This window comes from Sapajus apella, unplaced genomic scaffold (genome assembly GCF_009761245.1).
Source record: "Sapajus apella isolate SASKATOON/1434 unplaced genomic scaffold, GSC_monkey_1.0 scaffold119, whole genome shotgun sequence".
NCBI lineage: Eukaryota > Metazoa > Chordata > Mammalia > Primates > Cebidae > Sapajus > Sapajus apella.
In genome coordinates this window covers 3943809-3961072 of record NW_022437059.1, presented here as the reverse complement: position 1 = coordinate 3961072, position 17264 = coordinate 3943809, and the positions used below count along the sequence as shown (strand labels likewise).

General features: G+C 41.4%; 1 protein-coding gene across 2 annotated transcripts in view; it reads left to right on the top strand.

Moving 5' to 3' along the window:
* Positions 1-16862, top strand: part of COPA (COPI coat complex subunit alpha) — a 52152-nt gene extending 35290 nt beyond the window's left edge. For both annotated transcript variants that reach the window (XM_032260878.1, XM_032260877.1), the window contains exons 18-33: positions 5709-5871; positions 5986-6132; positions 7297-7486; positions 7608-7703; positions 8901-8989; positions 9190-9313; positions 10106-10195; positions 10370-10479; positions 11460-11537; positions 11683-11751; positions 12339-12475; positions 13069-13255; positions 13337-13447; positions 14082-14243; positions 14904-15098; positions 15369-16862. In XM_032260878.1, coding sequence (XP_032116769.1) covers positions 5709-5871; positions 5986-6132; positions 7297-7486; positions 7608-7703; positions 8901-8989; positions 9190-9313; positions 10106-10195; positions 10370-10479; positions 11460-11537; positions 11683-11751; positions 12339-12475; positions 13069-13255; positions 13337-13447; positions 14082-14243; positions 14904-15098; positions 15369-15428 — 2008 coding nt within the window. In that variant the 3' untranslated portion in view covers positions 15429-16862. The remainder of the gene's footprint in view (positions 1-5708; positions 5872-5985; positions 6133-7296; positions 7487-7607; positions 7704-8900; positions 8990-9189; positions 9314-10105; positions 10196-10369; positions 10480-11459; positions 11538-11682; positions 11752-12338; positions 12476-13068; positions 13256-13336; positions 13448-14081; positions 14244-14903; positions 15099-15368) is intronic.
* The last annotated feature ends 402 nt before the right edge of the window (positions 16863-17264 follow it).

Sequence of the window (17264 nt, the reverse complement as noted above, 5' to 3'; positions counted from 1 at the left end):
GATTTAGTTTTGCCTGGTTTTGCCTTCATATAAATGAAATGATACTGAATATATTATTTCATATTTTGCTCAATATTTTGTTTGTAAGATTCATCCATCTTACATTTCATTTATTTTCATTTTTGTATAATTATATGATTATATCACAGTTTGTCAGTTCTCTTTTAAAGAATATTTGAGTAAATTCTAGTTTTTGGCTAGTATGAACATTGCTCTTAAACATTCTTTTACATGTTTTCTGGTGTACATGTACATACATTTCTCTAGAGTGTATAATATATACCCAGAATAGAATTGCTAGGCCATAGAGTATGCATATCTTCACATTTATTAGGTAATGTGAAACTGTTTTTTTTTTTTTTTTTTTTTTTGAGCGGAGTCTCTCTTTGTTGCCCAGGCTGGAGCGCAGTGGAGCAATCTCAGCTCACTGCAACCTCTGCCTCCCAGGTTCAAGCAATTCTCCTGCTTCAGCCTCCAGAGTAACTGATATTACAGGCCTGCGCCACCACGCCCAGCTAATTTTTGTATTTTTAGTAGAGACGGGGTTTCACCACGTTGGTCAGGCTGGTCTCAAACTCCAGACCTTGTGATCTGCCTGCCTTGGCCTCCCAAAGTGCTGGGATTTACAGGCATGAGCCACTGCGCCTGGCCGTAAAACTGCTTTTCAAAGCGGTTGTACTAAGTTGCATGCCCACCAGTTTGCTATAAAAATTTCCTTTCGGGCTGGGTGTGGTGGCTCACGCCTGTAATCCCAGCACTTTGGGAAGCCAAGGCGGGTGGATCACCTGTGGTCAGGAGTTCAAGGCCAAGCTGACCAACATGGAGAAACCCCATCTCTACTAAAAATACAAAAAATTAGCTGGGTGTGTTGACTTATGCCTGTAATCCCAGCTACTTGGGAGGCTGAGGCGGGAGAAGCACTTGAACCCGGGAGGCAGAGGTTGTGGTGAGCTGAGATCACACCCTTGCACTCCAACCTGGGCAACCAGAGCAAAACCCCATCTCAAAAGAAAAAAAAGAAAGAGAAAAAACTTTCCTTTCTTATCTTCCTTACCAACACTTGATTTGGTGAGACTTATTTTTATCCATCTGTAATGGGATCTCCTTGTACTTTTGTTTTGCTGTTTTCTGTTTCCTAATGAGATTGAGCACCTTGTCATCTGGCCATCCATTAAGATTTCCTCTTATGTGAGCTCTAGTCAAATCTTTATCTTATATTGTTTTTCTTTTTTCTTAATTGGCATGATTTCTTTTCTTTTTTTTTTTTTTTTTTTTGAGACAGAGTCTTGCACCATTGCCAGGCTGGAGTGCAGTGGCGCAGTCTCGGCTCACTGCAATCTCTGCCTCCTGGGTTCAAGTGATTCCCCTACCTCAGCCTCCTGAGTAGCTGGGACTACAGGTGTGCACCACCACGCCCAGCTTATTTTTTTTGTATTTTAGTAGAGATGGGGTTTCACCAGGTTGGCCAAGATGGTCTTGATTTCCTAACCTCGTGATCCGCCCGACATGGCGTCCCAAAGTGCTAGGATTACAGGCATGAGCCACCGAGTCCAGCCAATTTGTATGATTTATTATACGTTTGGATTGTCAGTCCTTTGTCAGGGCTACATGTTGCAAATATCAACATCTCTTTTGTAGCATGTCTTCTGATTTTCTTTATAGTATCCTTTAATGAACAATCATAATTTTAATGTAGCTGAGTTTATGAATCTTTATCTTTTATGGATATTAGGTTTCTTCCTATATTAAAAATATTGACTCCCAAATCATAAAGCCATTCTTCTGTATTCTCTTGTAAAAACATTGTAACTTTGCTTTTTATATCTAGGTCTATAATCTACCTAATGTTGATTGTTACCTATGGTGTGAGGTATAGGAAGCTCAATCCCACTTTTTCATAAGGACACTCAGTTGCCCAGCAGCATTATTGAAAAGACCACTCTTTCTCCATTGTTCTGCAGTCTCATCTTTGTCATACATGAATCATGTTTTCAAAAATGCAAGGATCTATGGTCTGTTTGTCTACTCTAATTCCACACTGTCTTAAATAATGCAGCTTTATGATAAAGCTTCACATCTGGTAAAACACTTCCTCTGATTTTTCCCATTTTGTTTATTTTTTTAAAGTTATTAGGGTATTTTCAAGTAAATTTTGCCTTTTCACATAAATTTGTTGTTACTGTTTTTTGTTTTGCAATGGAGTCTCGCTCTGTTGCCCAGGCTGGAGTGCAGTGCCATAATCTTGGCTCACTGCAACCTCTGCCTCCCAGGTTCAAGTGATTCTCCTGCCTAACCCTCTTGAGTAGCTGGTATTGCTTGCCACCACACCCAGCTAATTTTTGTATTTTGAGTGAAGACTGGGTTTCACCATATAGGCCAGGCTGGTCTCAAACTCCTGACCTCAATCAGTCCTCCCACGTCGGCCTCCCAAAGTGCTGGGATTATAGGTATCAGCCACATTGCCTGGCCCTTCACATAAGTTTTTTTAATTAACTTGTGAAATTCCACCAAAAATGTTTGTGATTTCATTTGGAATTGCATTGAATCTGTACATCACTTTGGGGGATAACTGCCATCTTTGCAGTCCTTACAGTGTTCAATTTCCTAATCTGTGAACTTGGTATAGCAGCTCTTTATTTGTTTAGGTTTTCTGAAATATCCTTCAGTAAAGTTTTATAGTTTTCCCTATAGAGATCTTGCATTTCTTTGGTTAGATTTATTAGACACTTGACGGTTTTAAAATTCTGTTTGTAGATGAATAATATCCATTTAAAATTTTAATTTTCTAATTTGTTGATATTTAGAAACAATTCAATTTAAAAACAAAATCAATTTAAAATTGATTTTATTTTAAGGAATCTTGCTAGACTTTTATTAATTCTAGGACTTACTTGTATTTCCTTTACAGAAATCATAGTATCTGTGGGTAATGACAATTTAGTTTCTTTTTGCAAGTACTTATATATTACTATATTTTTCTTGTCTTACTGCACTGACTAGGATCTCCAGCAATGTTGAATTAACATGATGACAGCAAATATTCTTGTCTTATTCCTAATTTAAAGGGTAAACTTTCAGTGTGTTAGAATTATGTAAGCTTGCAGTAGATTTTTTTAATGGATATCCCTTCTCTATGAAGAAATTTTGCATTTCTTTTTGCTAAGAGGTTTTTTATCTTGAATGGATGTTGAATTTAATTAATTTATTTATTTCTATTTATTTATTAATTTAATTTATTTATTTTTGGGAGAGAGTCTCACTCTGTTGTCCATTGTGTAGTGGCACAATCTTGGCTTACTGCAACATCTGCCTCCTGGGCTCAAGCTAGCCTTCCAACTCAGCCTCCCAAGCAGCTGGAACTACAGGCGTGTGTAACTATGCCCAGCTAATTTTTGTATGTTTTGTAGTAGTGGGGTTTTGCCATGTTTCCCAGGCTGGTCTCAAACTCCTGGGCTCAAGCAGTCAGCCTGCCTTGGCCTACCAGAGTACTGGGATTACAACCATGAGCCACCATGACTGGCCCAAATGTTGAATTTTATTAAATACCTTTTCTGCATATACAGGTTGAGTATCCCTTACCTGACATGCTAGAAACTAGAAGTATTTTATATTTCTGATTTTTTTTCTAATTTTGAAATATTTGCATTACTGATTGAACATCCACATCCAAAAATCTGAAATGCAAACTGTTCTGACGGGCAATTCCTTTGAGTGTCATTTTGGTGCTCAGTTTTGGATTTTGGAGCATTTCAGATTTCCAGTTTGGGATGCTCAACCTGCATTGAGGTAGTCATACAATTTTTCTCCTTTCATTGATTAATGTAGTGAATTCAATTGTTTTTTTAATTTTTTTTTTTTTTTTTTTTTTTTTTGAGACAGAGTCTCACTCCAGGCTGGAGTGTAGTGGCATGATCTCAGCTCACTGCAACCTCCGCCTCCCAGGTTCAAGCAATTCTTGTGCCTCAGTCTCCCAAGTAGGTGGGATTACAGGTGTGAGCCACTATACCTCGCTAATTTTTTTAATTTTTAGTAGAGATGGGATTTTGCCATGTTGGTCAGATTGGTCCCTAACTCTTGACCTCAGGTGATCTGCCTGCCTCAGCCTCCCAAAGTGCTGGGATTACAGGCTTGAGCCACTGTGCCTGGCCGATTTTTTATAAATCTTAAATCAACGTTATATTCTTGGTATAAACCTAACTTGGTCTTGATATTTTTACGCTTTTTAATATTGCAAGTTTTAGGTTGCTAATATTTTGCTTATGATTTTCACATATTTATAAGTGAGAGTACCTATAATTTTCCCCTTTTTTTTTCTGTCCTTGTTAGGTTTTAGTATCAAGGTTGTATGAATTTCATAAAGCAAGCAAAATAATGTATCTTTTTCTCTTCTCTCAATGAGTTTGCATAAGATGGAAATTAATTCTTCCTTAAGTGTTGGTTAGAATTTGCCCTTGAAGTCATATGGACATAGGACTTTCTCTATGGGAGGATTTTAAAAATCTGATTGTTTCTTAAGCTATTATAGGACTATAGATGTTTCCTATTTCTTTCTTAGTCAACTTTGGCAAATTTTAATTTTTAGGGGTTTGATCCTTCATTTTTTAATTTTTACTTTTTGAGTTGGAGTCTCACTCTGTTACCCAGGCTGGAATGCAGTGGTGTAATATTGACTCACTGCAACCTCCGCCTCCCAGGCTCAAGTGATTCTCCTGCCTAAGCCTCCCAAGTAGCTGGGATTACAGATGTGCATCACCAGGCCTGGCTAATTTTTGTATTTTGAGTAGAGACAGGGTTTCACCATGTTAGCCAGACTGGTCTTGAACTCCTGGCCTCATGTGATCTGCCTGCCTTGGCCTCCCAAAGTGCTGGGATTACAGGTGTGAGCTACCGTGCCCAGCCAGTTTGAGCCTTTTAAAAAGTTACATCTTTATTCTGCAAGATCTGTAGTGATATCTTCTTTTTCATTCCTATTATTTTTTTCTTTTAATTACCCTCATGAGAGACTTATCAATTTTATTCAACGTTTGACTTTATTGAATTTCTCTATAGTATTTTTGTTTTCTATTTAATTTCTACTATTGGCTTTATTATTTTCTTCTAAGTACTTTGTTCTTTACTGTTTAAAAAGAACAGTAAAATTTTTGAGATGAGTTCTCGTTAATTTTTAATCTCTCCTATTATATGCATGTAGAACCCAATAGTTTTCAATATTTCTTCTAATACAGTCTGTAAATTATCTGTCAAGTGTTGCATTAGCTATACTGACAAACTTCAATTTGTAATCTATTTATTATTATTCAGTTCAAAATGCTTTCTATTTTCTATTATTTCTTTGTCAGAACTCCTCATTTCTACCTCTGTTCTACTTTAAATTACAGCTTATAAAGAAGTTACCTGTCCATAGTCACCTACTGATTGTATATCAGAACTTAAGTTTTAACTTTTAGGTCTGATTCCTATAACCATTGTCTGTTACTCATCTTCTAGGATAATAGCATGTAAAGAAAGATCATGCTATCTGCCCCACCATAGAAAGAATATGATAAATTTGGCATTTAGTTCTGCTGTCTTTCGAATCACCTCCCATCTATATCATTGTTCAAACGGCACTTGACAAAAGACTGTTTCCTAGGTTTGTTCCATTTTGTCACAGGATGGATTTTCCCTCTCACTTACTGAAAGTTGCGCCCTCTACCCTCTGTTCTTAGGGACCACGGGATCATTCGAACTCTGGATTTACCCATCTATGTCACAAGGGTGAAGGGCAACAATGTATACTGCCTAGACAGGGAGTGCCGTCCCCGGGTGCTCACCATTGATCCCACTGAATTCAAATTCAAGCTGGCCCTGATCAACAGAAAATATGATGAGGTATGAAGTGAGGTTGCAAACTAGAATATTAACAGAGGCAGCATTCTTTTTTTTTTTTTTTTTTTTTCTGTAAGTGATGTCTACCTCTTGTCTGATCCCACCCCAAATATCTAGGTATTGCACATGGTGAGGAATGCCAAACTAGTAGGCCAGTCTATTATTGCTTATCTCCAGAAGAAGGGCTATCCTGAAGTGGCACTGCATTTTGTCAAGGATGAGAAAACTCGCTTTAGTCTGGCACTAGAGTGTGGAAACATTGAGGTGAGAGAAATATGATCATCAGCCCCATATTGTCTTAGAAGTGTGAGGGTTAGAGTGGCATTGGAAGGGCATTATTCTGGGCTTGCTTCTTTAGCCAGAATAATAAAATTTGGGATTTTTTTAGTTGTTACATGAAGCTATGTTCCTGTTGCTCTTCGCCCCTTCTCTACTTTTTCCTGCCTCTCTGCCACAGCATTTCTGTTTTTGTCAGCCTCCATTAGTCTGAATTCAGTAACTTCTAGGATAAAAGCAAGATGACATGGAATTTGAAAATCTTACTATTTCATTGACACTTGGTCTTGCTGACTGGCTACTTAGATGAAAGAGCACCTAATAAGCTTTGGTAGAGCTTATTAGATGAAAGAGCACCTAATAACCACCAGATTGTGGATAGACATGAATAGACATGAATGCCTAGAGTGAATAGACATTGTTTTTAAAGGGGAAAAGGGCTTAGGAAAACTTTTTTTCCAGTTCTGAACTTCTTCCTAGTTTTTTTTTTTTTTTTTTTTTTTTTTTTTTGAGACGGAGTTTCGCTCTTGTTACCCAGGCTGGAGTGCAATGGCGCGATCTCGGCTCACTGCAATCTCCGCCTCCTGGGTTCAGGCAATTTTCCTGCCTCAGCCTCCTGAGTAGCTGGGATTACTGGCATGCGCCACCATGCCCCGCTAATTTTTGTATTTTTAGTAGAGACGGGGTTTCACCATGTTGACCAGGATGGTCTCGATCTCTTGACCTCGTGATCCACCCGCCTCGGCCTCCCAAAGTGCTGGGATTACAGGCGTGAGCCACTGCGCCCGGCCTTTCTTCCTAGTATTATTTCTTCTGTCTTTGCTAAAGCCCCATGGATCTTCAAACCTGGCAGGTAGGAAGTAAGGTAGCTAAGCAATAAATGGCTCTATGGAATCAGAAACTGCTGGGTGGTTTCATTGTAAAAGTAAATTTCTAAGGAGGAGGATGTGTGATGTGATTATTTCTATCCCTGTATCCAAAGGGGTCTTATTTGTTCACTGGATTTTCAATAGAATTAGACAAAAGGCTAGGAGTAATTGAAAGTACAGGACGTTCTTTGGGAAATTCATATAGAGGCAGATGCTTTGCAGAGTCCCTGGTTTTGAGTCACAGTGCCTTTAACCTGTTAACATGACCCTGGGGATTCTTTAGATTGCTCTGGAAGCAGCCAAAGCACTGGATGACAAGAACTGCTGGGAAAAGCTGGGAGAAGTGGCCCTGCTGCAGGGGAACCACCAGATTGTGGAAATGTGCTATCAGCGTACCAAAAACTTTGACAAACTTTCCTTCCTGTATCTTATCACTGGCAACTTAGAAAAACTTCGCAAGATGATGAAGATTGGTGAGGCTCTCAAACTAAGGATGAGAAGATGGGTTCTTAGGGGGAGGAGGAAGGTGAATAGAGGAGAAAGACAACTTAAGAGAAAATACCTAAATTGATGTCTCTCATTTACTTGGTGCAGCTGAGATCAGAAAGGACATGAGTGGCCACTATCAGAATGCCCTGTACCTGGGTGATGTGTCAGAGCGTGTGCGGATCCTAAAGAACTGTGGGCAGAGTAAGTCTCCAGGACTCGGCAGCTTTTTCAGGGTCTGAGGAAGTGTTTTTCTCTTCATGTTGAGTTAATTTGTGTATAGTGATGAGGGATTTCTCTTTATTGTGCATTTTTTTTAGGAGAGACAACATGCTCCTACGGTGCTTAGAAGATTTTCTTCAAAGCCAAAGGGAGGTGCAGCCAGAATATTCAGTCTGGCCACACACCCTTAGGAAAAATAGTTATCCATGGGGAAAATAGGAAGTTTTAAAAGGCCTAGAGCAGATACCCTATAAAATGCACTTGGTTGGATGCCATTAGAATTTTGTTCTTTATGTTCAGTTTGGAGGTTTCACTCATTTATTAATGTATATATTCAAGGGATATTTTTTGAGAACCCACTATATACCAAGCATTATATTAGCATTTGAGACACATTAGGGAACAAGCAAGGTGAAAGCTGTGGTTTGGACCAGGGCGCTATTAGTGGAGGGATAAGCATGGTCAGATTCAGCATATATTTTGAAGGTGGAAACAACATGATTTATTGCAGTAACTAGATTTGAGATGTGACAGAGAGGACAGAGATATCCAAGGTTCTCAACACTGATGGATAGTTCTCAAAGATAAGCAACTGCATTACTTCTCTATTGCTGTATAACAAATTACTCCCAAGTTTAGTAGCTTAATACAACAAACATTTATCATTTCACAATTTGTGGCATGGCTTAGCTAGGTGCCTCTGGCTTAGGGTCTCTCATGAGGCCACAGTCAAAGTGTTGGCCAGGACTGCAGATATCTCAAGATTCAACCAAGGAGAGAATCCACTTCTGCACTCACTCAGTGGCCATTGGCAGCCCTCATGTCCTGCTCCCTGTTGTCTAAGAAACATCAGTTTCTTTTCATGTTGACTTCTCCGTAGGGGTTTGTAATGTGGTAGCTAGTTTCCCTTACAGCAAGTGAGCAAAAGAGGGCACCCCAAGATAGAAGCCACAATCTTTGTAACCAGATCTAGGAATTAACATCCCATCACATCTGCCATGTCCCATCCATTAGAAGCTGGTTAATAAATCCAGCCCACACTTAAGAGGAAGGTATTATGCAACAACTTGAATACCAGGATTCAGGGATCACTGGGCGGGGGAGCATCTCAGAGGCTGCTTACCACAGCAACATGCATTTGGAAATGTACCTATACCACAAAGTCTGTTTTCTCTACAGAGTCCCTGGCCTATCTCACAGCTGCTACCCATGGCTTAGATGAAGAAGCTGAGAGCCTAAAGGAGACATTTGACCCAGAGAAGGAGACAGTAAGTCTTTATTTACATGATTGTCTCTTATTACAGGATCAACTCTGAGATCTTAGAACAGCTTAAAGTTATGACTGTCCTCTCCCACCTGGTTACTAGGACAGACAGAGAACCAAATGAGATCAAAGGAGGTTGCATAACTTTCCTTATATGACTTCCAAGTGGTGTTTGTTTTTAGCCTGTTTTCTTCTACTATTCAGATCCCGGACATTGACCCTAATGCCAAGCTGCTCCAGCCTCCTGCACCTATCATGCCATTGGATACCAACTGGCCTTTATTGACTGTATCCAAAGGATTCTTTGAAGGCACCATTGCCAGCAAAGGTAACTACCTACTTCTCCCATAGCACTTCTGTTGTTTGTTTTGTGAGAACTGTCCTGGAGAATACCATTGGCATTTAGTTTCATCTCTCCTTTTTTTCTGCACGAAGCCTAATGGAGCATTGAAATGCCAGTTATGGTACAGTCTTAAAAACTTAAAATTGCATTTCGAGGTCATTAAAGAAAATTTGGAAAATAGGGAGAAAAAAAGGGATGCCTCTAGTACCACCAATAACTTCAGTTAATATTTTGGTGTATTTTCTTAGGTTTTACTATATATGTAGTCATATTCGTTGTTCAATATTTTATCATTCATGACCATACAATCTTAAGGTACTAAGTCAGCTACCTGTAATTCCAGTATGTGGGTATAGGCAGATGTGTGCTACCACCCTCCACCACTTCCACCCTTAACCTCCTCCTGTTTTCTTGGTCTCTTAGTTCATTTCACCTGTACACATTGCCCTGTACACATTGTAGTGGTGGTAGCTTAGCAAAGCTCTCAGGAAGAAACTCAAGAGTTGTTAGCCAAAGGCTGGTAAGTACAAATTATTTAAAAGCCAGTTTTTGGGAGCAGGAAGGCCAGTTCCTTCCATCTGTCTTCTATTCCCTCCCTCTGTGAAACCTACTACCAGTCAGCATAACATATATACCACAAAAATAAATAATACACAAATAAGAAGTAGGCAGAAGCTTGACACCTGTTTTTGAAAGGATTTAACCTGCCTGCAGAAAAGGCCCTATCTCTGACTTGCTGGACTGTAACCAGTTCTGTTCTGTTCCTTCCCTCTGCAGGGAAGGGAGGAGCACTGGCTGCTGACATTGACATTGACACTGTTGGTTCAGAGGGCTGGGGAGAAGATGCAGAGCTGCAGCTGGATGAAGGTAAAAGTGCTGTTTTAAGACTGTTCTGGGGCGATGGACACCTTGGATTGGGACTGGGTTGTGGGTAGCCCTGCAGACTTCCAAGCCATGAAACCAACTAGGATTGATTTTACTTCCTTTGGCTAAGATTATGCCACAGCCCAAATCTGTTTTGAGCCTGAATTTTCCTTACAGATGGGTTTGTGGAGGCTACAGAAGGTTTGGGGGATGATGCTCTTGGCAAGGGACAAGAAGAAGGAGGTGGCTGGGATGTAGAAGAAGATTTGGAGCTCCCTCCTGAGCTGGTATGTGGAATTTGTACCTTTAGAAGGTTCTCTCCATATCTCCCTGTGGAAGCCAGAGGCCTTATTTGTCTCCCACTACTATCCTGAGGTCTCCAGAAGGGAAGGGGACTAGACCCTCCTTCTAATCTGACGCTTATCTTCCATTTGCAAGAAGGAAGATGGCTGGGCACTCTGGCTCATGCCTGTAATCCAGCACTTTGGGAGGCTAAGGCAGGGTGATTGCTTGAGCCTAGGAGTTCAAGAGCAGCCTGGGCAACATAGCAAGACCCTGTCTCTATTTAAAAAAATAGAAGAAGAAGGAAGAATGAGAGAGTCAAAGTTAGTGGCCTGTCATTTCCATCTGTCCTGTGTGCTCAAAGAGGAGGGGATGTAGAACTTACCTCTAATCTGATGCTTAGCTCCCATTTGAAAGAAAGAAGAATGAAGTAATCAGGGTTGTGGCAGCAGCAGCTTAGGAAAAGACAGCAGGCTGTTTTATCTGAATTGGAGTTTTTGATGTCATTTTGTCACTGTGAGGTAGCTCCTATTTTGGCAGTCTTCTCCCACAACTATCACCCTTCTTCCTCGCTGGAGGCAGGGAACAAGGTAAATGGTTGTGTTCTAGATTCAACAGAATAAAGTGCTTGAATGGCTTAAAATGTTAATTTGCCCAGGCACGGTAGCTCACACCTGTAATTCTAGCACTTTGGGAGGTCGAGCCTGGCAGATCGCTTGAGCTTGGGAGTTGGAGACCAGCTTGGTTAACATGGCAAAACCCCATCTCTACAAATAAATACGAAAATTAGCTGGGTGTGGTGATTCGTGCCTGCGGTCCCAGCTACTCATGAGGCTGAGGTTGGGGGATTGCTAGAGCATGGGAGGCAGAGGTTGTAGTGTGCCAAGATCATGCCTCTGCACTCCAGCCTAGGTGACAAGAGTGTGACCATGTTTCCAAAAAAAAAAAAAAAAAAAAAATTACCCAATTTTTGTTTTTCCCCTAGGATATATCCCCTGGGGCAGCTGGTGGGGCTGAAGATGGTTTCTTTGTGCCCCCAACCAAGGGAACAAGTCCAACTCAGGTAAGCAGGAAGAAACCCTGCAGGGATGAGTGACTAATACTTGATTTGTGTATAACAGGTATTGGCTACTTTTCTGCTATAGTTATGGAGGAGAATAGAGAAGGGACAAAGTTTTACTTGGCTTGGGTTTTTTGTTTCTCGTTAGATCTGGTGTAATAACTCTCAGCTTCCAGTGGATCACATCCTGGCAGGCTCTTTTGAAACAGCCATGCGGGTAAGTAACCTTAGCTTTTCCTCTTGAGTGTGCATAGCCCAGGGTCCCAGGGAAATGGCTGACTCATTTTAATCAAGTGAAGTAATCCTACCCATGAGGGCAGAGGTGTGTATTTATCATGAAAGCTCTTGGTCTTGTTTAAGTACACTTGCCTTCCTGTTACCTGCCTTCCACTTGGCCTAGTAATCTCTTAGGGCAGATCCTTCAGTCGTCTTCACCCATTTATAGCTCACTTTCTGGCTCACATCAGTGAGATAAGTACCCTCTCCCAAGCAGGGATCAGTTTAGAACACTAAGCTAGTATTATAATAACAGCAATAATGATAACACTGCAATAACTGCTAATGTTTATTTAGTGTTCACTGTGTGCTAGGCACTATCCTAAGTAATAGGTATTATTAAATGAAGTAGGTCTTACAATTAAGTGTATTTTACTGATGAGGAAACTTGAACAGAGAAGTTAATTACCTTGCCCAAGGAAAAGTAAGTTGGTTTTGTTTTTTTTTCCCCAAAAGAGATTAGCATTTCAGAAAAGTAGGTTTTTATGCAGCAAAGCCAAAATGCTTGTTTCTTTCCTTCTTTTCCAGCTTCTTCATGACCAAGTAGGGGTAATCCAGTTTGGCCCCTACAAGCAACTGTTCCTACAGACATATGCCCGAGGCCGCACAACCTATCAGGCTCTGCCCTGCCTACCCTCCATGTATGGCTATCCTAATCGCAACTGGTAAGGCCCCTTGCTCTTTGCTTTCATCCTTTCCAAGTTGTGGTCAGTATTTCAGATGGTTGCCTCAGTGACATAGTCAGAATTCTCTCACAGTTAGGGTTTCCCAGTAGAAAAGATCTTTGGGCCAGGCACAGTGGCTCACACCTGTAATCCCAGCACTTTGGGAGGCTGAAGGAGACAGATCACCTGAGGTTGGGAGTTCGAGACCAGTCTGTCCAACATGGAGAAACCCCGTCTCTACTAAAAAAAAAAAAAAAAAGCCAGGTGTGGTGGCATGTGCCTGTAATCCCAGCCACTCGGGAGGCTGAGGCAGGAGAATCACTTGAACTTGGGAGGCAGAGGTTGTGGTCAGCCAAGACTGTGCCACTGCACTCCAGCCTGGGCAACAAGAGCAAAACTCTGTCTCAAAAAAAAAAAAAGAAGAAGAAAAAGTCTGTTACTCTATGCAGTTTGGTTTACACCTGCTGTCATCCTCTTCCCCAGCTACTTTGACAGGAGACAGAGGGTAGCTGAAAGGACATTTGCCAGAAAAGGAAGTTGGATCCTAGGTGGCTACTCACTGTCCTGTCTTCTTCCTACTTTTCCCTTTCCAGGAAGGATGCAGGGCTGAAGAATGGTGTACCAGCTGTGGGCCTGAAGCTTAATGACCTCATCCAACGGTTGCAGCTGTGCTACCAGCTCACCACAGTTGGCAAATTTGAGGAGGCTGTGGAAAAATTCCGTTCCATCCTTCTCAGTGTGCCACTTCTTGTTGTGGACAATAAACAAGAGATTGCAGAGGTAGGAGGGTCTAGCCACTGTCCCAATCCTGGGTACTCCCACATTCTTGTCTCTGTATCCTGACCTTCTGCCCCTCTACAGGCCCAGCAGCTCATCACCATTTGCCGGGAGTACATTGTGGGTTTGTCCATGGAGATAGAAAGGAAGAAGCTGCCCAAAGAGACTCTAGAACAGCAGAAGCGCATCTGCGAGGTAAGATTGATAGGACTCGGGCTGGGCGCGGTGGCTCACACCTATAATCCTAGCACTTTGGGAGGCCGAGGCGGGTGGATCATGAGGTCAAGAGATCGAGACCATCCTGGTCAACATGGTGAAACCCCGTCTTTACTAAAAATACAAAAATTATCTGGGCATGGTGGTACCCACCTGTAGTCCCAGCTACTCGGGAGGCTGAGGCAGGAGAATTGCTTGAACCCAGGAGGCGGAGGTTGTACTGAGCCGAGATCACGCCATTGCACTCCAGCCTGGGTAACGAGTGAAACTCCATCTCAAAAAAAAAAAAAAAGATTTACAGGACTCTGAGCACAACAGAGACATCCTTCCTTTTACCTTCCAGTAGGTTTGAATTAGGTTTGAATGCTTTAATTGCAAACCCAGATCTGACTGGGGAGGAGAAATTTGGGCCCTTCATTTCTATGAGAGGAGGAAACATTTCTTCACCCTACTTCCTCATCTCACCAGTCCTCCATACCTAGGAGGTAGAAGACCTCTCTGATTTATAGCCCATCCTGTGTTGTGTTGTTTTTTATGCATGTGTGGCAGCTCAGAAATGACCTCTACCAGGTGTAGCATCAGCCTGGCATGTGTTCCTCTTTCTGTCCACCAGATGGCAGCCTATTTCACCCACTCAAACCTGCAGCCTGTGCACATGATCCTCGTGCTGCGTACAGCTCTCAACCTCTTCTTCAAGCTCAAGAACTTCAAGACAGCTGCCACCTTTGCTCGGCGCCTGCTGGAACTTGGGCCCAAGCCTGAGGTGGCACAGCAGGTAGATGGAACTTCTTCAGTGACTATAGGGAAGCCAGATCAGCTCTTACATGGAGGGAGGAGACCAAGGTCGTTGCCTCTAAAACAAAGCAGTAAATAGCAACATTCAACAAAAAGAGCCAACAGAATGCTACCCTCTGTTTACTTCCTGACCTGGTGCTTCCTTTGTTCCTGGAAAATTAATTAATAGTTTACTGAGACATGGCACTCGTGTAAGAGTGCCCTGCAACCTAGAATAGCTCCACTGCAGCTGAAAGTAACCCCCAGCCCTGTCATTAAGCTCCAGATAACCCATCACAACCACAAACCTTCACATACACATCCCATTACTTGTGTGCTCCAAATGCATTATTTTTGGGTGATGGAAGTCTGTTTTAACCCTTTCTAGGACCTGACCCCGATAATCTCCAGAGTTGGTGAAGGAATGTGGGTCTAGATTATGGAGCCACTTTTGTATCAAGAAGGGGAAAGTTCAATACAATAGGAATGGTGATTGTTAACCCTTCACATACATCCAGTACAGAGGTTGGGACCTCTTGTTGTATCTGTACTAGGTGAAAAGTACATCAGCGGAACTAACAAACCATGGTGATGGGATCCTTTGACGTGTTTGTCTGGAGCTTTCTGTCCTTCTAAATAAAATACTCCTTCCTTCCCCTAGACCCGAAAAATCTTGTCTGCCTGTGAGAAGAATCCTACAGATGCCTACCAGCTCAATTATGACATGCACAACCCCTTTGACATCTGTGCTGCATCGTATCGGCCCATCTACCGTGGAAAGCCAGTGGAGAAGTGTCCACTCAGTGGGGCCTGCTACTCCCCTGAGTTCAAAGGTCAAATCTGCAGGGTCACCACAGTAAGTACTGTCTTCAAATGTATCTAGGATATTGAGGGAAGGGGAAAGAGAAAGAAACATGGTGGTCCTTTTTTTCCTCTTCTGTTTGTCCCCAGCTCCCTGAGGCAGTGACACTGGAGAAAGCTAGAGCCTCTCCCCACTGCTTTTCGCCAATCAGTGGCAAATACCCCAATACCTGTCTCCTGTGCTCATTGAGGGGTATGGGGAATAAGTTTTCTAGGATTCTCAATCACAAATCTCTAACTTGTTTCTCTGTTTGCTCTTCTGCAGGTGACAGAGATTGGCAAAGATGTGATTGGTTTAAGAATCAGTCCTCTGCAGTTTCGCTAAGGCCCCCTTTGTGTGCATGGATCAGTCACCATATGTTACCCCTAAAGAATGTCTCTATATCCTCTTTCTAATAGCACCCTCCCACTGCAGCTGCTCTTTGGATTTAGGTCTCTCTACCCTAAAACCTAGTATCCTTGACTCTTTTTCTATGGAAAATCTAAATGTCTAAACTTGATTTTTTTGAGGTCTTCTCAACTTGTCTATAGTTGTGCCTACAATTGGCCTTGCCTTTCCAACTTAAATCTTTCAAGGAACAAATGAAAACTCTGGGCTGGGTGCAGTGGCTCATGCCTATAATCCCAGCACTTTGGGAGACTGGGGCAGGCAGATCATTTGAGGCTTGGCCAACATGGTGAAACCCTGTCTCTAACAAAAATACAAAAATTAGCCTGACTTGGTGGTGTGCACCTGTAGTCCCAGCTACTTGGGAGGCTGAGGCATGAGAATCACATGAACCTAGGAGGTGGAGGTTGCAGTAAGCTGAGATCACACCATTTAACTCCAGCCTGGGTGACAGAGCAAGACTCTGTCTCAAAAAAAAAAAAAAAAAAAAAAGAAACTCTGTGATGGATATTTGTTTAGTAAATCCCTTCAGTATTTATCCCTCCTCTCCACATAGGAGCTTTCTTTCCTGTCAGCTAGAAAGGAGCAGGATGTAATAACTAAGATACCATTTTTGATTAGGCCACACCAACTCAGTCATCTCCCATTTTCCTTAAACATTTAAATTCCCAGGCAGGTACCTCTGTGTACTCAGAAATTTAAGGTCTGAGAAGAAGTTACTTGGTTTTCCAAAATGTACACTGTTGGTTATTGATTTGTTCTTTACAACTATTATTCTCATGTTTTGTTTCTCATCTAAATAAATCTCTACGAGAGCTGCTTGACTTGCCATTTATTTCCTGGACACTCTGATGTTCTTGTTCACCCCATGCAGGTACCCCACCAAAGCACCTATCTTCCTTCTAATAATAATTTTTAATTACAAAAGTAATAAACATCCACTATTGGAAAAAGAAAAGCTAGCCGAGCATGATGGCAGGTGCCTGTAATCCCAGCTACTCGGGAGGCTAAGGCAGAGAATTGCTTGAACCCGGGAGGCAGAGGTTGCAGTGAGCTGAGATAGCGCCACTGCACTCCAACCTGGGCAATAGAGTGAGACTCCATCTCAAAAAAAAAGAAAAACACATATTTTTCATAGGATATATATGAGGATCTAAAGTACTGTGAAAATGATAGAAAGCAAGTAGCTCCCCTGTTCTGTTTTTGATTGCAGCCTTTTATCTCTTGCTAATTATAGCAGTATTTATTGAGCACCTGCCATGTGTCTGTCACTGTTGTAAATATTTTACATGTAATACACAGACAAAAGAATAGTCCATTATATTACAATGATTACATTGACAATACAATATTTTGCTTGTCATATGCTAAGAATAATTGGGTAGAGTGACGTACTGTGCCTTTGATTAAAATACATACTTTTTTGCATTTAAAATTCATGTTTTCAATAAATAATAAATGCATATAGCTCAAAAATCAGTAAATATAAAAAGCTGTTCTGTGACAAATCTTTCCACCCTTTCATCAGCCACCCAGTTCCTATCACCTTGCCCAAAACAAGTAACCATTGTTACCAGCTTTCTTATATCCTTGCAGAAATTTTTTATGTATATACAAGTAGATCTGACTATGCCATTCTCTGTCCCCCTTTATACACAAATGAAAGCATACTATTTAACAATTTTGTACCTTTGTTTTTTTCATTTAACATTTTCAGTATTTTCTCATATCAATATATTCAGGAGCTTCACTTTGGTTTTACTTCTCTTTATA